The following is a 24,215-nucleotide window of genomic DNA, read 5'->3' as shown; positions in this document are numbered from 1 at the left end:
TTGAACTCAACATTAATATCTAAAGCTAGTAAAAATGTGTGTCGAGTGTTGATGGCTGAGCAGTCTTCCAGAAAGATGCAAGCAGAAATTAGCCTAGTCCTACCAGACCTTCATACTTTATTTCATTTGAACAGAAGGTCTGGAATCGTTACACCGGGGGGTGATGAGTCTGTTGCTGAAGGTGCTTCTGCTCGTGGTTAGCACCTGGTGGAAAGGCTGCACCTGTGTAAAGGCTGCATGATCTTCACTTCTGGCTTATGCTTAAATTCAACACAGACATAAAAAAGGAAATAAACTTCCAGTAACAGAAAATAAAGGTCACTCATACAATTGGTGCAGTGTTTTACTTGACAAATTTGATCCAAATAATTGCATGCAAGTCACCTTTATACAATGCTTTAACCTCCTGAGAACCAGCCAAAAGGCTTCCTGCTAGAATGTTAATGAAAGAAAAAACACCAAGCAGAGATTTATAAACTTTTATTTTATGTCTCTTATGGAGGACATTTAAACTCACATTACAGGGGAATGGAACCAATGCAGTGAATACAATGTTGTGACTTTTTTGCATTTTAAAATTCTTTCTTCATTCCTCAAGACTGGAGCCACCATTTATTCTCCTCAGGTCAGATCTGTTTGAGGAGCAGATATATTCAATTCAGCAGTCAATTCTGAAACAGTCAATTCATTACAACATTACTGTAACACCAAAGACTTCATCCAACAAAATGAATCATCAAACTACCATTGAAAAAAAATGAGTGCTGCTGTGCTGTTCGGGAATTTAAATTATAATTATTGTAGCGTCCGAGGAGACAGGGCTTCTAAAGTCACTCTTTTCTGCTGACAAAAACTCACGAACATAATACTCTTTGGAGCTGAGCAACACACTCTGTTTATTCCTTCTTATTCCAAACCCGCGAACTCTGAAGACAATCAATGTCGCCCCTCACTGACGTCACACCCGCGCCCCACTCTCACATTATTCAACACTTTAACAAAGTAGAAAGAATGGCTTTGGATATGCAGTCAACAAATGTCCTGAAACGACAATAATTAGGGACCGAGCCAAAACCGGCAAGGTCCCTATTGTAGTGCCGAGAGACGGGAGTCGGAGGCGGAGTATCCAGTATGGAGTTTTTATTTAACTCAACTCAAAACTCATACATTCCAAAAGCCAAGCAAGGCTGAACTGAGACGGTCGTTCCGTCTGCCTAAAAGTGTCCGTGCTAAACACGCCCCCCCCACCCATTGATCCGTGGGTGAATTATGTTAACCACCACACTATTTTAATTGGTCCGTTTATTATTCTTCTTTGTCAGGAACTTTTTTTTTGGTGGGACTGCTGTAACTTAGATATTCTAGCCGTCTAATTCAGATTGGCCCCAAGGTGGCGCTATACCAACTATGCCAAAATTTCAACCTTTACACAAGCATAAGTTGTCACCGGTTTGACCTACACTCATGACTCTTTGGCCACACATGCAAATCCTCATGATGAACAAATTTGCAGATACTAACTTATCACTTCCGGTAGCCAGATTTCCCGCCATTTTGAATTTAGTTAAAAACATTAAATTGCCCAAGGATCCCAGGTTTTTTGACTTTGACAAAAATCCTTTGGCACATATCATCTATGGCCCATTATATTCAATCTGACATAAGGATTAGTCTGTCCAATAAAGTTGAAAGTACCCATGACCCATTGAGTTCTAAAAGGGGTGTGGTTTTCACCCCAAAAATAGTAAATTGCATATATCTACATGAATTGGACTCCTATGATGTTGGACCCCTCTACTAAAGTTTTCAGAATCAAATTCTGAACAAGATAAAGTCAACATTTTTTTCAAATGGGGCGTGGCTTCGAAATGGGTGTGGCCTGTCACTAATATAGCCACAGTTCATAGACGCAATGTTTGATTTGAGCGGGACCGACTTAGTGGCCGTTGGGGACCAAAGGTCCAACTGCTCAAGTAAAATGAAGTCAATTGGTAAAACAAAATGGCCGCCAGAGGCTCAAAATCACTCTGCAGAGACCGTAATAGTTAAGAATATGAAATTCACAGGACACGTGTAGACTGGTGCCTGTAGCTCACATACCAAAAATGGTGTTGTTTATAGCGCTCCCTACAGGAACTTTAAAAAGCAGCACCTGCGCCACGTTTCACCAATATGTATGAAACTTGGTAGGCACGTACAACGTGTCAATACCTACAGAAAAGCCTCTTGGACCCATGCCCCAAAACCCACCAGAAGTCGGATTTTTTCATTTTCACTTTCGGTGAAAAATTTCACTTTTTCGCCTTGTATTTCAACAAACTCCTCCTAGGCAATTTATCGGATCTGCTTCTACAGATTAGATAAATTCGCTAAAAATTAAAACTGCACGCAGTGATGAACAGGACCTCGCTCCGGCTTGCGGCCGCGTCACGTGCCGTCGTAACATGTGCGCTGACATGCGCGTACATGTTACGACGGCACGTGACGCGGCCGCAAGTTGGTGCGAGGTCCCGTTCATCACTGTGCGCAGTTTTAATTAATGGTTGGATCCCAGGAGATTAAAGGATAAAGAAGCTGTTCTGGTTTGGGTTAGGTCCTGTCAAAATAAAGTGCGCAAAGTGAGAAAACCCATTCCTGGTTACAACTCACCAATATTATCAGAAGGGATCAGACGCAGGGACATGCATAAGTGTCTGTCCCTCTTCTTCATGCTATTGATCATTATCCGACTTGCTGTCTCCCCTTTGCCGCACACATCCTCGATCAGACGCCGTGCCCGGTCTGTTGTGTTTTTCTGGTCCTGAAGCACAGACTTCTTTTCCTCAGTACTGAACACCTCCTGCTGCCAAAGGTCATCCAAGATACCTTTGATAACTGAGTCTGAAACGCGCTGCACAAATTCTGAAAATATCCCCTTTAGGTCTGAAACAGAATACAAAAGGAAATTATTAAGGCATTAAATTTACAATGTTATAGTCAATATCAATTCGTCTTCGGCATGTATTAAAATCAAATAGCCTAGGCCTAAATACAAAGATCCAAATGAATGACTCCGTTGGTGGTGATTATTCTGTGGTGATCTTGTTCGCGATCAGAGGGGAGAGACGTGGTGAGTGAATCTCTCTCTCTCTCTCAGACTTCAAACAAAAGGAAAGTTGTGTAGTTATTTGGCTATTTTTCTCAAGTTCGTTGCGCCTCCTAGTGGACAGGTTTGAAATGGCGTTATATATTACACCATATCTGGATAACGCCATTTCAAACCTGTCCACTAGGAGGCGCAACCAAATTGAGCAAAATAACCACAACTTTCCTTTTGTTTGGTGAGTGAGTGAGTGAGTGAGTGAGTGAGTGAGTGAGTGAGAGAGAGCAAGCGCGCGTGTGTGTGCGTGTGAGAGAGTGAGGGGCGAGGGGGGAAGAGAGAGAGACTCACGCACACTCATTACCGCGTCTCTCCCCTCTGATCGCGAACAAGGGTTTCTGGGCTCACAGTGAGCCCAGAAACCCTTGTTCGCGATCAAACCCTTGTTCGCGATCAGACATTTTGCGGATCGATATATAAATAACAGCAAACGGGTCTGCATCATAACTCCAATAACCTGGTTCCAAAATATTTCATGACAGCACAGCTGTTTTCCGAATACACCAATTTCAGCTCCTCAAACTAAATTATATCAGTGTAAATCTCTCCTATACTGATGGTGCGTTCCCTGCAACCCGTAACTCGTGATTTCACGACCGTGAAAGTGCTCTGGAACGGCAGTCAAACTCGTAACTCACGACCCGTGAACTCGTGTCTGATCGATGTAGGCCTACTCCCAGTTCGTTTTTTGACGTCACGAACATAAACAACAATGGCTTCCCCTGATGCTCCGCAGACACCGGTGAGAAAATATGCATAGATAGACATGAATAGGCAACGTAACGTAATTCCGCACATTGTAATCAAAACAAAACACATACGAGTGTGGAGTACTAAAGTTTATGTTTATTCAATCGCTATCAGCTATCAATCGTCAACTTAGTCGTGACTTGCCTGAAACGCTAACAAGTCGTGAGTCGTGAGTATGAAGTCGTGAAATCACGAGTTACGGGTTGCCTGGGACGCACCATAATATTACGGCGGGCTCGTTCCCACCCTGGAACGAGCATTTTTTAAAGTGGAATCGAAGCGGGATCGGCGAATGTGGGGCTGCAATGGATGTGGGGCTAACTTCAGCGTCGTAATGACTTGTGACTTTTTAAGCTGCACACAAATGCGCATCACTTGGGAGACGAACCCCGCAGAAACACAGAAATTGAAGACTGACGCGCTACCTCTCTCACTCTACCACTCTCTCACGGATACACACTGCGCACCGCTCTCGGGTCTCGAACCTGCCACCTCTCGAACTACGACACTACCGGTGTCGTGCCAGAAGTTGATTTTTGCCAGAAACTGATTTCCGGTCCGCGGGAGCGCGCACTGTCTGTTAAAGTTGTGTTTCTGCCTCAAAATGGCTTGATATCACTCAGCAAAGTAATACTGACAAGATTTGATGTCAACCAGTGCTTGAATAATGTGTAAAGGGCCATTACAATGTAAAAATCAGCGGACCGGAAATCAGTTTCTGGCAAAAATCAACTTCTGGCACGACACCGGCATGGGAGTCGAATGCTCTAACCACTGAGCTAAAAGCCTAAGCTTATAACTCTGCGGCCAGAAGCGTTCTTAAGGCTAGGGGTGTGATGATTTACAAACGTACTAACGCCAGCTAGCCCAGGCTAGTTGTGTAGCGTATTTTAGCATTGTAGCATATTCTAGCAGGCCAGATATGTCCTTGGCAACTAGGGAGGCATCCTTTCATGTGTAGAGCCATTCATACACCTACAAATTCTTGTGACATCAGCAGGCCATGTGTCTGAGAAGCCCAGAGACCAAGGCCACGAAAACAAGCGTAATGCCTTCATATAGCCACGAGAGGCCAGGATCAAGCCGGAAACCAAGTTGTAATACCTACACATAGCCACAAGGGACCAGCACCGAGCACACATACAGGTATCCAAAAGGCGGGAGCTCAGCACCATGCTTAGCTAATCAGAGCGCATTACGGAGGCCACGCCCACCCATTCATAAAGTCACAACACATAGTCCAAGGGGGCAGAACGCTCCAGATAACGCATTTTATCAAATGCCCTACTAAGTGTATCTCCACGCGTGCTTGTACAATTCCCCTCCTTTTGCTTCATATACATTATACCGGACCTTTAATCAAATAAAGTGAGTTAAAAGCGATCCTGACTCTGATCCTAATTTTCCAAAGAACACAGCAATTTGGTGACCCCGACGTGATTCTGAGGAAAGGCCAGGGACCGGGAGGGCCAGAGGCGAACGGTGGGCGCGAGGCTCACCACCCCATCCACGTGGCCACAAAAACAGGTGAGCAGAACCTATTGTCTAAAAGGCTGAATCTGCATAGGCATAGGTGACTTAGGTATAAAAAAAACTTAGGTGGAAGGGGTGGACAGCCAACGCTCCATGATTCTGGCCTTGGGGTAAGAAAAAGCATAATCGGGTAACTGACGTGAAATTGAACAATCGCTGAGAATTGAAAAAAATAAAAAATCTGGTAAAAGTGTGTCCTGAAAGCAAGAGGCCAGAATTGTATGTCTGTTTGTCTTGAGTCGAGGGAGAACTGTGTGTGGTATAAGTCTGGCGGGCCCAGAGAAGATACTCCTTGCTGTGATAAGGTGCTGTTTGGATTCTGACAGAGCAACACTGTTAATCATATTGTGCTACCCTGCTTGGATAGTAAGATTTTTTGTGCAAATAACCCTGCTATGTGCGCAACGCTTGCTTGCTTTGTAATGCTCAACACTGTATTGCTGTGTCTGATGATTGTGGATGCCGTGGCAGACGGATAGTTACATTGACCACAGTAGACAGGAATAGTGGACACCTTTTACCCCTTACTAGTTAGGTGTGAGTGGCTGGGCATATATCTCTGTCCAGGCCCCCTGAGTGTGTGTGTGTGTGTGTGTGTGTGTGTGTGTGTGTGTGTGTGTGTGTGTGTGTGTGTGTGTGTGTGTGTGTGTGTGTGTGTGTGTGTGTCAGAAAATGTGCGTCTGTGAGTGAGCGCGCGTGTGCGTGCGTCAGTGTGTACGTGCGTGTCAGTGTTGGAGCGAATACCCTCTGTTGAGAATTGAGGACCTGTATCTCTCATAAAGAATATTCTCAGGCAATACCAAGGGATCGGCTCTGTCCCAAAAGACCCTCTGTCTCCGGAGAGACCCCTATACGATACGGGCTCCGAGGTCTACGAAGGGAAACAAATGGTGACTCATTGCTACGCCTACAATCAAGAACTATAGTTATAATAACATAACATGAGTGTCGTAGTACCATTGATAACCTACACCAAAGTGTGCAAAAGGAAAAAAATAAACATGCATAAACTGTACATAGTATGTAAAACACGGCTTACCTTCCATCTCTCTCTTCTCCACTCTTCGATTGAAGTGTTTGTTTCATGCTTTCGTCATCTTGTTTTTTAAAAGCCCGCCAAAACCGACCAATCACCACCCGACACATCGTCTGGAGGGGAGGGGACGGGACATCTGCAATAGAGTTGGAAGTGCGATTTCCAACTCATTTTTCATTCCTCATTTTTTTGAGGAACGATTTCACTCTATATTCTTTACTTGACTAATTTGTTTACTACTTTTTCATTCTATTTGTGTATTTATATTTTTATTCATTGTATTCATTGTGTGTGGTCATTGTTGTTAAGCACTTTGGATCAACTCTGTTGTTTTTAAATGTGCTATATATCTGTGCTGTATAAATAAAGTTTTTTTTTTTTTCTCCTCATCCAGGGGGCTGTTCCTGTCGAACAGTGGCTTACTTGGTGGCTCTCCTGATGGATCCATCCAATCAGGACAAATAATTGAAGTGAAATGCCCATGGTCTGCGAGGACAAAGACCGAAAATAAGGATTTTTTCCTTGAATTGGATGTGACCGGGTCTCTAAAATAAAAAAAAACAACATAACTACTGGCATCAGATCCAGGGAAACGTTCATCTTACTGGAACAAACTGTTGCCATTTGGTAGTGTGGACTCCTAAAGATCTTATTATCCTGCCCGTGTTAAAAGACCCAACATGGGCTTCAAATATTGGAACTCTGGAAATATTTTACAAAGAGCACTTTCTTCCACACATTTTATCACAGTTGTAATCAAATTGACATGTATATTACTTGAATGAAATATGCCTAGAATAATCTTCCTTTGCTGCTTATGTCAAGAATAGTTAATTATTGTTTGTTTTTTTCATTCAATTTCCTGGAGGATGAGGGTTTGGAGATTGGTCAGACACACACACACCTTAAGGATTTTGTTTGCATTTTTCATGAACTGGTGTGGGATGTATTGAAGAATCCTGAACACCTTCAACCGCTGAAATGACCTCTACATGAATCCTCGCCCTTGAAATTAGTCTGTTGTTGTTAACCTCCTCCTGTGTGAACTGGCCATTGACTAGGAAGGAAGGAATGTTTAGGGTAACTCCTTCAGGCAGGATGTCTCGAATTGTGAAGCCTTTGTCTGCCATGACACTCCTCAGGTTGCAGGTGCTGGAGGATCCCACTGTCACTTGTAATGGCCTTGTCAGAGGCCATTATATCAGAGAGTGCACACACAATTGTCAGGAAAATGTTGCTAACCGTTGCAGTGCTGCAGTTAAACCTTGTAGCAAGGTCAACATGGCCAGAGTTGAGCTTGAGCTTCATTAATGTTAAGAGCTGATCAATTAAGGGCATAATTTGGACAGTCCAATCGCTCAAGATAGGTAAGATTAATATTGAGATAGGTAAGATTAATCATGCACGATTCATGGGGAATGGGAGGATTCTGATTTTTGCAACATCCAAGGAACAACAAAACAAAATACTCAAGAAAAACACACTTAATAACCTTCAGGTAACGCCACACATTCCGGGTGCAGCATCTAAGGTCAGGGGAGTAATATCTGGGATCCAAACATCAGTAACAATGGAGGACAGTATGGACAGTTTAAAAGACTACGATGGCCGAGAAGTATGACGCATGAACCCAACACCAGACAAGCCAAACAAACATCCTTTGTGTTTTTCTTTTTATTTGATAAATTTCTTTTGATCTTTTTTTTTTTTTTCATTTTACTTTTCAAATGTGAATGTTCACAGTTAACACCACACATAGTTAAACCTTACCCGATAAAAGATTTTCTTTTCGCTGATATAAAATAAATTCATCAAACTAAATTAAAAGAACAGCATGGAGCATGTCACCAAGTCCCAGTTGTTTCTCTTCTTTCATTTGTTGAAGTAATTGTCTTTTTTTTAAGCAAGCATCTGCAACTTCCCCTCAGGAACGAGGGATGAAATGAAGGACAGCCGTGCTCTGGGGACCCTGTCCACCAGGGACCCCCACCATGAAAAAGTGACCACAAATAAACTATGCTTCTGATTAATGCAAAAAAAAAAAAAAAAGAGTGAAATAATATTGGCGAAATGTGTGACCCATATTTTACCACATTTGAAGTCCCAACATTAAATAGCGACCGATAAAAGGGATTTTTTTTTTTTCCCCAAGCAAAACTATTAACATTCAGGATCTGGCTTTTTGGGTCACAAATAGAATCTAGAAAAGATGTTGACATAATGACACACTGACACTAAAACAGATTCTTGTGTTGTTGCGTACTTCCACACTCGTAAGCATTCATATTTTTTTCATTCACACATTGATGCAAACATTCAATACACATTCAGTCTCCCCCATCAGATCATAAATGATCATCCATTAAATCTCTACAACAATTATGAAAAAAGCTTAATCACGGCATTGAGCTCGATTTTCAAGGTGTTTGTCTTCCCTAAAGTGGAGGAAATAAATTAAAATGTAAGATTAAATTAAAATGTGAAAAAGTTTGTATTGTGAAATGCTAAAAATCTTCCCAGTCCAAGTCCCGGTCAGGAGTTTGTTATAAAAGCATCCTTCTTGCACGCTTTTCATTTCAGAGGGAAAAGAGGAACAGACGGGTCGGACAAGAGTTTGTTTCTGTTCTGTTTTCTAGTGGCCATGCTCCCTCTCTATCAGTGCAGTATTAGTATACAATAGTGAAGACACTACTCATTGTAGACCCACCTGGTCTCAGACCAGACCGGACCGGAAACACCACAACAATACATGGACTAAAACAGGATTATAACAAAATAAATAGATGTCTATTTCCCCCCCCCATGAAAACCCACTGCGAAATTAACGCACCAGAAAATAACATATTCCAGCAGTAGAAATTGTTAAGCGCTCTATGGAAAACAAATGACCATAATTTGTGATTCGATTTTCTTTAAATATAGAGATGTACACCCATTTCTGTTTTGGACACAAACTGTTTTGTGTTGAAGGAGGACCAACGTGTGTGTGTGTGTGTGTGTGTGTGTGTGTGTGTGTGTGTGTGTGTGTGTGTGTGTGTGTGTGTGTGTGTGTGTGTGTGTGTGTGTGTGTGTGTGTGTGTGTGTGTGTGTGTGTGTGTGTGTGTGTGTGTGTGTGTGTGTGTGTGTGAGAGAGAGGAGATGGGAGAGAGAGAGAGAGAGACGGTGGGGGGGGGGGGGGTGAAAACTGATGAGGGGGAGTTGTGGTGAAGCTTTCTCAAAGAAGAAAAGGGTTGGTGCTGGCTCCCGTCGGGCCTCCCCCTCCTCCCATTGACCCCCCCGCCCCCAGCATTCCTCCTGCTCCGCCCGGACCCCCCAAAATCAGTTGAGGAGGTGCCCCTCCTCCAGGACCCATGAAAAGGGCGGCGCCTGGGGCCCCCATGGGCGAGAGAGCACCGTAGGGCATGCCCATGGGGTTGGCCTGCATCATGCCCAGGCCCATTCCCGGAGACCCCATGCCTACGCCCATGGAGCCCATGGACCCCATGGAGCCCATGCCGCCCATGCCGCCCATCCCCAGCATGGGGTTGGGGGGCACGGGGCTAGAGCGCAGGCCACTGAGGCCCAGTGACGACGGCTGCGGTGAGATGGAGGCGCCGAACGGGTTGGAGGAGGAGGGAAGTGCTGGCGACACGCCCCTGCTTGAGATGGTGCTGCCTGGGGTCACTGCCATGCCAGGGGCGGGAGATGAGCCTGCGAGGGGGAGACAGGTACAGGTTGTGCATGGGATCTTTATGATTAGATGGTTGTTAACGGCCTCATAGTGTACATGTAAGTTAAGGTACGTTTTACCGTTCAAAATGATGGTCTGAGTAACATTGCAATCTGAGTTCTTATTGATACAGGGGGAACTTTTTGAAATCTAAAAAGCTACCTTTGTGTTACAAAGCTATGGGCGGAAGTCAGAAGTGTGTTTAATCTATAAACGATTGTTCAAAAGCCTTGAATGCTGGATAGCTGTGTGACCTCAGGATAGAATTCACTGGAGCTCAGGAAAGAGTAAAAAAGGGCCTTTCTTCTTTATGTGAGAATTATCATGTTTAGAGATGGTCCTGGAAAACCTGAAACATCTCTACGTCAGAAATCTTGCACTCTAAAGTCCTGGCTTACTTTAGTTTAAGAAACAAATAACGAATAAGTGTGATTGCTGTACAACACATTGACCTTGTTTATACAAGCGTTTTGAATTTCTTCTAAACCGCAAATTAAAAAAGACAGATTTTTTCCCTGTTTAAACAGGTGGGAACTGTTGTATGGGAGATGTGGACAACCTCTACCAAACATCCCTAAGAGGTGGTTTGTGCTATATTTAATCTAGATTGAAGATAGAGACATGTCGTCATTAAAACTGAGTCACGTGCCTAACCCATTGGTCACCGGTCGTCAACCAATATAATGCTCAAAGAGGAGGAGGTGGAGGAGGAGAAGGGGAGGCAAAGGACTGCAATGCATGATTGCGATCTCATGGAAAATGGAATTGGTGCAATGAAATACTTATAAAATAAGAATTTTATTTTAAAATACTAATACTCTTGTAATTAAGGTAATAACCATGAGTCACGACATCAACTTATGCATTTCTATTCAGCCGCCACGTCTCTACCCGTTCTCAGAGATTGGGCATCCCATGTACAGTATGCAGGTAGGAAATGAGTCCTTAGCCCAAGTGAAGGAGTTTAAGTACCTCGGGGTCTTGTTCGCGAGTGAGGGTACGATGGAGCGTGAGATTGGCCGGAGAATCGGAGCAGCGGGGGGCGGTATTGCGTTCGCTTTACCGCACTGTTGTGACGAAAAGAGAGCTGAGCCGCAAGGCAAAGCTCTCGATCTACCGGTCGATCTTCGTTCCTACCCTCACCTATGGTCATGAGGGGTGGGTTTGACCGAAAGGACGAGATAGCGGATACAAGCGGCCGAGATGAGTTTTCTCAGGAGGGTGGCTGGCTTATCCCTTAGGGATAGGGTGAGAAGTTCAGTCATCCGGGAGGAACTCGGATTAGAGCCGCTGCTCCTTTGCTTAGAAAGGAGTCAGTTGAGGTGGTTCGGGCATCTGGTAAGGATGCCCACTGGACGCCTCCCTTGGGAGGTGTTCCAGGCACGACCAGTGGGGAGGAGACCCCGGGGAAGACCCAGGACTAGGTGGAGAGATTATATCTCAACACTGGCCTGGGAACGCCTCGGGATCCCCCAGTCAGAGCTGGTCAATGTGGCCCGGGAAAGGGAAGTCTGGGGCCCCCTGCTTGAGCTGCTGCCCCCGCGACCCGACCCCGGATAAGCGGACGATGATGAGGAGGATGAGGATGTACAGTATGTTGTACAAACGTGCAACGTGTGCGCATACTCAACGGGATCTTTCTTGAACCCCCCCAACAAGTCAACAGTCTGAGACGTTTGTGAGCGCATTGTGCCGTTCTTGTAAGCAGATTTGTTTTTTAACGTTGTAATGTTTGTAGAATTGACATTGAGCTAGATACTCTCTTGGAAACAAGGCCATTGTGTTATTAAGGTGGAGTGTGGATCATCATAAATCAGACATTATCGATTGACATCAAATAGCAGTTTGTCTCGCACCACCTTTTTGCGGAGGACCAGGAGCCACTACCAAATAACGACTCCTGTACGACCCACCTGAAACCCCCTTTCCCCTGCTCCCCGGGCGCTCTGAGAGAAGGGGGGGGGGCGGGCGTGGCCTCCACTCACCTGTACTCTGGAGGAACGGGTTGTGTGCCGAAGAGGAGGAGATGGAGGGGGGCGGAGGCTGCTTGGCCCTGGGTTTAGACGACACCAGCGCGTCCAGGTCCACCAGCGACGCGTTGGGACCCAGGAAAGACTCGGGGGTCTTGCGGACCGGCAGCGTGGTGCCGAGGGTGGACAGGTCGAAGGGCACCGGCGAGCCCATGCTGTCGCCCCCCGTGGCCGAGGAGCCCCGCCTCTCGGGGTCGCCTGAGGGGGGGGGGGGGGGGGGACGAGGGGCAGAGGGGGTCGTGTCGGTGTGGCGGTGGGGAGAGGCGCGTGGGCACAGCACAGCGCAATGCACTCATACATTTCTAGATCCACCGCCATCACACACACATAAGGGAGGATGAGATGTAGCATGCAAATTAATAAATAATAATGTATATAAATGGGTTATGATTTTCTTTTGCCCAGCGAGTACGGATATATATTGATCTCTGTATATATCTATATATAGACATGGATGGATACATAGATATATATAGGGTACCTGGCTGCTATGGCGCTACGACTCCACAGAGCCGTGGACGTATGTACCTGTGCCGTTAGGGTGTTTGGCGGTGCCACTCCACAGGTCAGAAGTGATAAGGTCAGAGGCCGGGAGGGCCCCGTCCCCCGCCCAGGGGTCTATCGGCCCCCCTGACGAGGAATTGCTGGGGGCCACTGGGGAGCCCCAGGGATCGGCACTTGGGGGAGTCACTGCTACAGCGGGTAGGGAGACGCAAGGAGAAGGAGGGGAGGGGAGGGGAGGGGAGGGGAGGGGGGGGGGGGACGGGGGGGGGGGGGGGGTTAGGGGGTTAACAGAACTAAAATAACAGAACAAGAACCGTCCACAGTACACAGGGAAGCAGCATGCCAGGCTGGGTGTATAAACAGCGGTGGTCTCCCCAAGACCTCTGGGACACCACCCTACCTCCGTCACCGCCGGCTTAGGCGCCTAAGCCCGCGGTGACGGAGGTAGGGTGGGGAACAGGGTGGCGGGCCGCTGAGGAGAACAGGCTAGCTCATATCAAAATCAAAAAGGGGCATGGCGGGAGAGAGATGTCTCACGGCCACAGTGAGTCCTGAGTAGAGACAAGAGGATAAGAAACATTCTCTGGTTTAGACACTTGGGGTGGGGGGGGGGGGGGGGGGGGGGGGAGAGGGGGATTCAGCATGCTGGCTTTCCGAATGAAAGCACCACAGTGGATGATGAATAGAACCATAGTCACCATGGAAACACACATGACAGAATGAAACGAGCAGTGGTTTTTCTATGTTAGCGTGACCACGGAGCAGAGCACATGGACAGCTTTCTGCTTTTCTCGTTTTCATCCATAGACCAGAAGATCGGAGGCTTCCGGGAGGTCATCCCAGGATGGATCCCCCCCCGCTGGCCCCCCCCCCCCCCCCCCCCCCCCACGAGGGCAGGAGCCACTCACCTGCGGCGGGGCCCCAAGGGTCCACGTTGTTGGTGGCCCTGTGGTTGGAGGTCTCGCCCCACGGGTCCGGAGGAGGAGCCGGGGCTACCGTGGGGGGGCTGGCCCCGCCCCACGGGTCGGCGCTCGGGGGGGAGGCGGGGGAGGCCGCCGCGCCCCAGGGGTCGGCGGGCGCCTCGCCCCAGGGCCCGGAGGCCGAGGGGAGGGGGACTGTGTGTGGCGGGGAGGGCCCCGCGGAGCCCACAGGGGGGGCCGCCATGGCGGCAGAGGCCCCGGCGGCGGTGGCGGCTCCCCAGGGGTCGACGGCACCCAGCTCCATGAGAGCGCCCTGGACAGGACAGTGTCGGGAGGTTACAACGCACTGCTATGCTGAGAGACGGAGCAACACACGCACGCACGCACGCACACACGCACACACACACTGACTGCAGGGGAAACAGGAGGAGAGGAGAGTTAAAATACACACAGAGTGAGTAGGAGAGGACATTTCTCTACTATTTAAACTATTTGTAGAATTGGGCTGGATTATAATATTATGTATCGTCTTTTAGCATATTTCAATAGGATTGTTAACCAACAGATAAAGATTCAATATTAATGTTAGAAAGTGATTGAGGGGAGTGAATTAGGGTTTTACAATATGCATAGAGATTTGAGGAAAAAGAAGAAATATCATACCTTACAATGCCACCGTGTGGATTCTTCAATTTAGCATTTGAAGTCATAAGCAGTGTGATATGTATTCTAAAGAATCCGCTTTGGTTGGTATAATAAAAAAAATAAAACTCTTCCATACAAAAAGGCCACGCATAATGCCTACAGTGGATGACCTCATCACATACGGAAAACAAGGAAATACTCGCCATTTCCTTATCTGATGAGGTCATCGCCTCATCATATAAAAAAAACCCTTTTCAGATCAACTACAATTACGGGCCAATCGGTGAGGTCAGGGAACCCTTACATCCATGCCCTTTCAGCTGGCCGAGCTTTCAAACAATAAAACTCAAAAGTCTTCACCTTTGGGTGAGCATATTCAAAGCCAGCCAAAAGAATGCTTTGAATATGCTCAGAGGGAACTGAATGTTTTATTTCCTGGAGGCTCACTGCCAAACTGAAATTGATTTTCTAACCAAACACACATAGAGGCGACCTTCAAATGACGCCGTTTGGGCGGGCTGAGGGCAGCAGTCAGGGCGGACGTGTGACAATATCGACACTGGCTAAACTGACTCCCATAAACCAATCTGCCTACTATCCGACTCCTCCCACTGCTACGGCTCCTCCCCTGGTCTGACTCCTCCCACGTCTCATCCTCCGTGCTTCCAGCTTTCCACTTTGATGTGACTGTGGCGAAAACGTATAGGATTGCAAAAACGCTTCATTTGTTGCCATTGGCCTAACGCAGACACCCCGCCATCGCCTCACCGAGTCGCCATGGCAGCAGACCACCAGGAGGCACAGACAGCCCTCACTGAGGTGCGGCTGAATGTGCCTCCCCACACGCGCACGCGCCAACGCACACACACACAGGTGAGACACAGCTAGAGCAGGTAAAGCCAGGAGAGCGAGAGAGGAAAAGAGCAGCACTTGCTCAAGAGTGTGTGCCCACTGTAGCGAAAACAGGCACATTCAACACACACCTCCTCTGGCTTTGGCTTCTCCCTCTTGCTCTCCTCGATGGCCATCTGCAGTCTCAGGTCGTCACCTCTGCGCAGTCGTTCCTCCTGCCAACCACGCACACGCACACACGCGCACACACACACACACACACACGCGCACACACACACACACACACACACAGCTGGGAGGTCAGCGGCCCGCCGGCGTGTTCGTAAAAGCGGGCACACCGAGGCAGACTCAGGGGTCGGCCTTTACCCTTCCCTACGGACTAACGGGTGACCCCCAGGGAGGTCGGAAACTGAAAAAGAAACTGAGGTTTCAGAAAGAAAAGGAGTCAAATTAAAAGGAAAAAAAAAGAAGAAAGAAAGCACTCATATCATCCACCACTCATTCATACGTCCCGAAGCACCAAGCTGGTCAAAATGTGTCCCCCCCCCCCCCCCACCGTGTACAAAAAGGTGCGTCCAGATTTTGCTTGTGTATGCCGTCTTTGCCGTGGAGAGAAAGGACAGGTTGTTTTTTCACCAGGCACTCCGATAGCGGATTGTTCGAGCTAAAGGAATAAATAACTCCAAAGTCTGAATTAGTCAACATGTTTACTAATTCTGAGCTATATGACCCATCAAAATAGGATCGCCTAGGTCTGATAGTCTGGTTAGACCTTGAGGAGGTTTAAACTTTCTTCAGCGTAGATTTACAGTATATAAAAACATTGGTCTGATTATAGTAAAATACACAACATGTCTATCACCCCAAAGAAATCGAGAAGTCCCACAGAGTTAATACATGTGAAGGCAAGGAGGAGTGAGTTTGAATTCTTAATTTAAGCCATGCATTCTGGATAGACGTAAACGGGAGAGGGCAAAGCACTTGGTCACTGCTGGGTTAATTTAGTCCAGTAAGTCATGCCATGCACATTTACGCTACAAAATCACATCATTTCCAGTGCTTAGCTTGAAGGGTTAATGTTCCTTTGTGCAGCTTTTAATACACATCAATATTTAGCAGGAAAGCTGCTATGTTATATATTTTATTATACTGTTTATTATTATAGAGTAATATTGTTTTCAGTATAGTGGATGAATGGCAAAATCAAACCTTTTCATCCTTTAACAAGCTGATGAATTTTATCTTTCTTGTTTCTTAAGATTGTTTGATCAAGAGTCAAATTGAAAGAAAGAATGAGTACTAACGGACAGAAAGATAGGTCGTAGTTAGTTGACCGGTCAGGTGACCAAGTCCTATAACCCCTGACCTTTTGTAGCATGTCCTTGCTGAGTGTGAGTGCATAGCGGAGCTCTGCGTCCTCCAGAGGGGCCGTGCTAGTCTGGGGGAGGTCAGGGGTCAAATGGTGAGAGCAAAGCCGAGTGGGCAACGGCGAAAATAATCCGTCACCGCTCTCTCCGCGTACACACACGTGCTGGAATCCGAACTAAGAAAAAAAAACTATTAAAAAAAGGTAACTTGCTGGCAGGTTTAGTACCGTCTTGGTTTAGCATTGCACTACGCGTCATTGCCACATTCTAGCAATAGGTAACCATGAGCGATGGAGGGCCCTAGGGTATATCCCCACCGGGATCAGGGTGTCTTACAGACCGCCGCTCAAACCACATCACACAACGGAGGCGAGTAATGGTCCTTTCACCAGACCCCAAAAGCATCAGCGTCAGGTCACTTGGTCAACCGTTCAGTCAGTGCTAAAGTAGGATGCCTGCCTTGAGGGGACGCCCTTACTGGTTTTGCAGAATGTGATGGATCACTCACTCCCGCCCTCTAGCTCAAACAATTATCTCAGCTTGTGTTGCTCTTTGGCAAACAACTTGTTACTTTGTCAAGAGATTGTGTTTTTTTTTTAAACTGGCATGTTCAATTCATTATTTGAAAGTTGCACCAGTGGCTGCTGGGTATGAAAACGATATATGCTCCTCATGGCACATGGTTGCCTATTGCTGTCAGAATTCATAGCCAAGTACAGGTATGACCCGCCTCTGCCGCCCTCTGATAGGCTGCTGTATGTTACCTGCTCCGCCTCTTCTTTACTCATGGCCAATGCCAGCTGGAGCTGCAGGTCCTCCTCCCCTGAGCTCTGCGGCCAGGCCTGCTCAGGGTCGGCCCCCCCAGAGTGGGAGCCCAACGAGAGACTGCCCCCCAGGCCAGGCGCTGAGGGAGCAGAGGAGGCTGAGAGAAATGAATACACCACACTGCTAAGGTCAGAGATGAGGTTCTATCCCAACAGGGATTTCAGTCCTAATTCCACTTTATAGATACTCCCATATGCCCTCTGCTATGATTTTAGAAGGCACTTTGTTGAGATGCAATATTTTAATACGTTTTTAATTTAATTTTTAAATAAATACATAAATCTACTATCTGCGTTTCTTCGGATCCATATGGCTCCTCTCACTATATCCATTCATTTAAAACTTGGTTGTGCTGCACTTAGAAGTGTGTGCAGTAGCTCCATCTGTGTCCGCCTTGATTGTTCTCAGCCTCACTAGGGATAAAGCGCCGGCTAAATGACCCAGAACACGTAAAGTGCTGGGCTTTAAGCGGGTGCTGCGCAGCATGTTGCAGAGGTGCATGGTAATGGTCGGCCTCACCACTGGAGGTCTGTGCCATCTTCTCTTTGGTTTTGAGGGCATGGATTCTCTCCTCTCGGAGTCTCTCCTCGTCCTTCAGCAGTGTCACCAGCTGCTTGGCCTTTTCTCGTACATTCACCCCCTTGGGACGATAGGAACGAGCCCCATGCAAATGACATGACCAACAGAGCACCATGAGAAGCATAATGATACCACGTCTTAGCATTCCCTTCTTGTTTCATTTAATGGATTTATTGTAATTGTGTCTTGTTGTAGTTGTATATGCATTGCTGTGTCCGATGTATGACAAATCGTGAAATAAAAACAATATTTAAAAAAGCATTAATAATACACTATTTCATCGTTACGCAGCCAGACGATTGCAGCCATAGTACCTTCATGTCAATATAGTTGCTCCAATGTGAAGCCAAGGCTTCAAGGCTTTTGAAACCGAGAATTGATAATGGCGCTATGCGCAGTAGCTGGACCCACGGACTGAGCTCCTGAGTGAAGCCGTAGACAGTGCTCCATTCATGGGCACGGATGTCACTAAGGATCGATGTGTTGGACCAATGCAGTTCTGTTCAAATTTCAAAGTTCTGGCATAGGCAGCCTAGATTAATCTAGGATAAATTCTGTATGCATAATTTGCATATGTGTTATTTACGTCGTTTAATAATGGAATTGTGCTTTTAGCTCAATATATTTACCCTGATATAATTTTCAGACTTGTTTGAAATTTCCATCGGCTCAACAAATTAACAATAACCGTCATATATTGCGCTGAGGACACATATAACCTTCATACGAGAACACATTAATATATACTTCACTATTAGAAAAAAAATCGGTGATCATTATTGGCCTGTAAAAACCTGATCGGTGTATCCCGATTCCCTAGATCAAAAGGTTTTAACCCTTTGGCCATAGGTTGAGAAATTTCCGGTCCATAAAAACATTATTGTTGGCCGGCCCCAATGTTTGCCTACGAGATCAGGAGAGCATTGTAAAAGGACCTTGAAAGGATTCCCAGCAGCATGCTTACAATGCCTGTGAGCGGCGCCTCATCTCTGGAACGGTTGCGTAAGCCCTGTGTGTGGTTTGGAGGGTGTGAACGCATACCTGGTCTTTGCCATCTCGGTCTATGAACTGGAAGTCCTTAAGAGTCTGAACTGCGTAGATGTTCTCCCGGCACTGCTGGGCCACCCGCTCCGAGCCCGTCTTGATCAGATACTCCATGAGAGTCATGGCCTGCTCCGGAAAACCCAACCGAAACAACCACCAGTCACATAGGTACTTGCACTATGTTAGACAGTTGTAGCTTCAGTCATAGCTATATCTATATATCATTTCATCTGATATGTTCCCATGATGGTGGGAGCCTAACCCTAAAATAAAAAGAATTTAGGAGAAAAATTCCCAAAGGAATTTATTCCTAAATGAGAGCAATTTTATTCTTGAAAAAGAGTAAAAAGTAGAAAAAAAAGTACAACAGCTACATAGTGCAGGTTTAACATTGAGAAAAATAAAATACACACACAAACAAACACGCACCTTGTACACGTGTCTCCAGTTCTTCCCGTGGTCGTTGAGCCTCTTCCACACCATGCTCATGATCTCGGAGAAGGCCACCACATTGTAGGTGAGGTCGGCGATCTCCGACATGAGGGAACTGCTGGGGCCCCATGGGTCGTTGGAGGTGGCCTCTCTAACCTGGGGAGCCGCACATGGCAGTTATAATACAGACACAAGACTTCCAGACAATGGATGTCATGGTGCACTGATGGGGGGATAGAAGAGGGGGTGTGTGGGAAGGTATTGTAAACACCATCAACAAGGATGTCGGATAACAATCATCATCACTGCATTAACATGAAATCTGAAGTCTAGGCGAAGGGGATGGGTCTGAATAACTAAACAACTACAGGATGTCAGGTGTGCTGCAGAGATACATGACACACAGCAACGGCATGCACGCGGTCTACATACAAGGGGCAGGCCCAGGTTATCAGCTAGAAATCAATACTGCGGTGAGCAAAACGAAGGAAAGGCGGGCAAGTAGCAGGAAACAACCTTGATTTCAGCCTCTGAATAGTTGTGGACAATGTTCTTTACTTGTCGCCGTAGCGATGAAGTCGACATGGCAACCGTCTGGCTGTCAAGCTCCGCTGTAATCTAAATGGCAGAATGTGAAGAAGGGGGTAATTTAACAGACAACACGACTAAACAGAGTACAACATCGTTATTAATCCATTGCACCCATGAATAGTTCAAGTAGTATAATAGAGGTCAATAAAGTCCAAGGTCGGGGTAATGTGGGAATTAAACAGGACAGAGCGTGCCCGCTACAATGACTGAGAGAGAAAGATAGAGTGGGGTGGACTGCTACATAATATGCTCTACTCTATGGGGTGTCTCTTCTTGGTGTCTGTGTGTGCCAAGCACACCTGTTACGCAAGAGCAATGCAAGGGCGGCGCTCTCCTCTTGAAGTCTTTGGGTTTATCGTCCTCCAGTGCAACTCGGTCACGGAGAGCTCTGTCTCAGCCTGTCTGTCTCTTCCCAGGGCGACATTTGGGTTCTAGAAATCACAGCTTTAAGGGGGGCACAAGAAACAGATTCAGTGACAATATACGCATAGAGGAAAGTGTTGTATGCATTTCTCACACACAAAAAAATAAAGTGAACTCATCCATTACATTACAGCCATTATGAAAGTGAGAGTTTACAGGAACCACAAATAATAGAAATAACTTAAGCACACCCGGAACTGTGAATAAAAGAGGAAATAACCTAAAGGCCATGATTAAAAATAAGCGTAACATTTAGCATTTACCAGAAGCAAGTTTCACAATAGTTGCACCCAAGAGACAGAGGTCTCACATAGTTGAATTGACAGGCCTATGAAACTACTTAAAATACAGCTGACATTTAGCCAGATAGTCTAATAGTATCACAGGGTTTTAGAAGAAGACATTTTATTACTGTGTTAACAAACAACATTTAGGGATCACTTTTAATGGCACTTCTTTAATAAAGCATATCATTATACAAAAGAATGAGCCCAGATCGTTATGACTTGTGCTGGTATACACAGTTTGAGACAGAAGTAGATGCAAAATTGTATAATTATCGTCTTTAATGTGTAATGCCAAGTATATATATATTTTTTTAATTTCATTTTGAAAAGCTTTGAAGACTAAAAATAATGAATAAACCTGTCCCAATTTAAGTCAGTTGTTAAACATTACCCATTAGACGAATAACTGCCTAAACTGTATAAGCCAACATATGGTGATAAGCATTCCAAAAGTCTGTTCCAAAGTAAGCACTGTTCCAAAGTTCAAACACAGAAGCACATCTTTTGACTATTCGGGTAGTGATAAGGAGTATGTTTAGGGTTTAAGCATTCAGTACTTCGGACCAGTTATCCCAAAACAACCATTACATTATTCCAAAAACATTCCATACTATGATACATTAAGCAGTACCCCCCATTAAACAGATACATGTCTACATTTATCTCATCCCATATGTTACATTGATAACAGGTTTACAACAGTAGGCTTTTAAGTATTTGTATTGTGACAAACCTTACAATGCAAACAATGCCAAAAGTGAATGAGTCTACAAGGCAGATTCTCATTAATGTCTTGAATACGACCCACTAATAAAATACCTGCATATTGTTGTTTTTGTGCGACAGGCAGCAGCATCATTCACGGTTATGATCACGAGCGATGTTTACACAACGTGTATACTTACAACCCAACTGGGATCGTTCAATTAGTTACCAATGAGTCCCAGCGCCATTCTCTACAAACAGTAAGCAATGCAACGTTAGCCTATGAACAACGGGCACCGCCATGCCTAACGCTGATCTAGTCACAGCTTTCTGGATTATTTACACTATTTACAAACCAGCACTTCAGATGCGCCAACACACACACACACACACACACACACACACACACACACACACACACACACACACACACACACACACACACACACACACACACACACACACACACACACACGTTCCCTTTGCTGTCCACGGTAGACATATAGTGTCGATACAGGTGAGGTTGAGCCCCTCCATACTGAATATCCAATATCCATCAACAGCTACAACTTCACACAGGGGGTTTAACCAAGGTTGGCTTCGGTCAGGGGACATGTTGACCAGGACATCATCCTTCAACCCCGGCACATCAGTGCCAGGGTGCGGGTCAGGTGCAGCGTGTTGTCCCCGAGGCGGGGTAAGGTGTGGTGGAGGTAGGGAGCCAAGTGACGGGAGTTAGCTAACTTACAAGTAACGTTATGAACCTCCACTCACAGCGAACCCAGAGCGATATTTAGGTCAAAGCCTATTAACACAGGCATACAACGGGATGAGACTGACGTGTCCGTATGAACCTCGGAATCGCAATGTATCTATCTATTTAAACATGCATGTGTAGACATAGATATAGCTATATAACCATGCAGGGACCGATGGGAGCAGCCCTCTCTCGGTGTGCCTACAGTCGGCTATCTGGGCTACCGAGGAGGCTAACATCTAACGTTAGCTAGCTAGCAACAGCTAATTCACAATTGACAACAGAATGAGATTCTTATGATGTAAAGTATGAATCGGCGACGTACCCTGTATCGGAAAATGCGACGGGTTCTACTTTCACTCTACAACCCACAGCGTCTCACCACTTCCAAAACATACCATGATAAATGTCTATATCAAGTAAGTACTGACCCTGTTGTAGCTTGGGTGTACAAGGAGATGGCCGAGTTTCCGGTTCCGTAATCAATTACAGTGGAGACCGCACCCCCTCGCGCACACTCGTGCATAGGTGAGGGCTGTGGAAAGGGCTGCAGTCGTACATACAGTGCAAGTAACCATTTGCATATCTATATTACGCTACATCTATTCATGCATCAAACATCTATTTGTTCCAACATTCAGCATCTGGTCCGGTAAGTCAAATAAAAAGTAAGTATTTGCAAAATTAAATGAGCCAAACTACTGGTATACAAAATAGATTCAAAATAAACAAATTGGATGAAGGAAAATTATATACATTTTAATAATTAAGTTATATGTCCAGGTCATTAATTATTTTTCCTTTATATATTTTTTGAGTAGTTTTATTTTTATTTAGTTCATATTATTACTCATTCCACATTACCGTAATATATGTAAGCACACATAAATAAAACACATTGGCCTACATACCAACATTGTCAACATCTAATAATTACAGCAAACTCCTTAGCAGCCACGAGACACTTCTGTGTTATGGTCTCAGCATTGTTGTAGCATAAGTCCTCCACAAAGAGGCAACCTTGAACTATTTTGTCCTCACTGAAAGCAAAAGGAGTGTAACAGAGAGTCAGACCTCCAGCAAACCATAAATGAAACATGTTGAGCCCCACCTTCAGAGAAACTTAATAACAGCTGGCTTCTTGCATGTGGATCACATGCAAGAAGCCAGTCAACCTTTCATCCTACACAACTTTTTCCTTATATCTCTCCCTCGAAGGCAGGATACATTGATGGGTAACTGAAGCAAACAACTATATGGGAAGGGTCCCATATAACTAACAATGTATAAGGGAGTTAAATAATTAAACAGGTCTTGTTCATTTTGTTGTCGTTTTTGTTGTAATCTTAAAGATCATGTTTTAGTTAATCAGTTTAATTTGAGTAAAATGTGTAATTGTCATGATTAGATCAACAGTTAATTGAGTCAGGAATGTGACACTGCAATGAGGCCGCTTACTGATACTATCATCACAACTCTTTTAAGCATGTTGCAATGTCTGTGAAACCTAAACTTAAAACAATAATAGATTTTACGTAATAGATACACACGGTAATATGTTATGGTTGTTGATTGACGTTCCAAGTATTTTTATGTCATAGACTATTCATTACCACAAAATTGTAAAGTTTAATAATAGAAAAAATTGAATACACACATGCATCATGTTCTTTCTTTCACAATTAGGCTAGTCACTTTCAGACAGGATTCCCATGCATACAATGCACGCAGGTAGCAGCCAACGGATGAAGCTCAATCAGAGCTTAGAATCCCTGCATGTCAAAGCCCTTTTTTAAAACCCCATTGTTCAAGGGAACATCACCTGTAAACTCCTTCATAATGTTAATGTATGTTTGATTATCTGATGACAACATGTCAGAATCGATATTGTGTTTGGGACATAATTATGAATCAACCACTCTCACTATTAAACCTAATGGGAAAACATAACTATACCTGCACGCGATTGTGTGTCACACTTTAATAAGCCCCACTGTACAGAGGGGTGTGTAATTGTGTGCAAACTATGTGTTTATCACAACTGTGGCAGGCAGTCGGGTGCACGGTAATCTAGTAAGTGGGAGTGT

General features: G+C 45.4%; 1 protein-coding gene and 1 long non-coding RNA gene across 9 annotated transcripts; both read right to left on the bottom strand.

The window, feature by feature from the left end:
• Positions 1–463: 463 nt before the first annotated feature.
• LOC311351863 lies at positions 464–6,519 on the bottom strand. The gene is made up of 3 exons (XR_014636761.1): positions 6,462–6,519; positions 2,650–2,922; positions 464–632 (listed from the first exon to the last, which is right to left on the bottom strand). It is a non-coding gene; the product is annotated as an uncharacterized lncRNA (long non-coding RNA).
• Positions 6,520–8,116: 1,597 nt separating this feature from the next.
• On the bottom strand, positions 8,117–22,600 carry epn1a (epsin 1a). 8 transcript variants are annotated; one of them, XM_084471967.1, is made up of 13 exons: positions 22,560–22,600; positions 20,256–20,400; positions 19,882–19,983; positions 19,363–19,521; positions 18,931–19,059; positions 17,830–17,950; positions 17,250–17,407; positions 16,485–16,661; positions 15,250–15,333; positions 13,610–13,934; positions 12,726–12,890; positions 12,153–12,395; positions 8,117–10,148 (listed from the first exon to the last, which is right to left on the bottom strand). In XM_084471967.1, exons 3-13 carry the CDS (start codon positions 19,948–19,950, stop codon positions 9,673–9,675), a joined length of 2,106 nt encoding a protein of 701 aa, XP_084328093.1. In that variant the 5' UTR covers positions 19,951–19,983; positions 20,256–20,400; positions 22,560–22,600; the 3' UTR covers positions 8,117–9,672. The 8 variants fall into 8 exon arrangements, with proteins under 8 accessions (XP_084328093.1, XP_084328092.1, XP_084328094.1 ...); XM_084471966.1 differs by having other exon boundaries at positions 22,454–22,576; XM_084471968.1 differs by having other exon boundaries at positions 12,726–12,887; positions 22,454–22,576.
• Between the last annotated feature and the right edge of the window lie 1,615 nt (positions 22,601–24,215).

The sequence above is a fragment of the Micromesistius poutassou genome, assembly GCF_964030765.1.
Source record: "Micromesistius poutassou genome assembly, chromosome: 8".
NCBI lineage: Eukaryota > Metazoa > Chordata > Actinopteri > Gadiformes > Gadidae > Micromesistius > Micromesistius poutassou.
This window is presented reverse-complemented; position numbering and strand designations above follow the sequence as displayed.

Excerpts from the sequence above, each read along its gene's own strand:
- epn1a (XM_084471967.1), bottom strand. The coding sequence starts at position 19,950 with ATGTCGACTTCATCGCTACGGCGACAAGTAAAGAACATTGTCCACAAC. Across the intron at positions 15,334-16,484 it reads GCAAGGACATGCTACAAAAG|GAGGAACGACTGCGCAGAGG; the intron begins GTCAGGGGTTAT and ends CGTGGTTGGCAG. Across the intron at positions 12,396-12,725 it reads CAAACACCCTAACGGCACAG|GCGACCCCGAGAGGCGGGGC; the intron begins GTACATACGTCC and ends CCCCCCCCTCAG.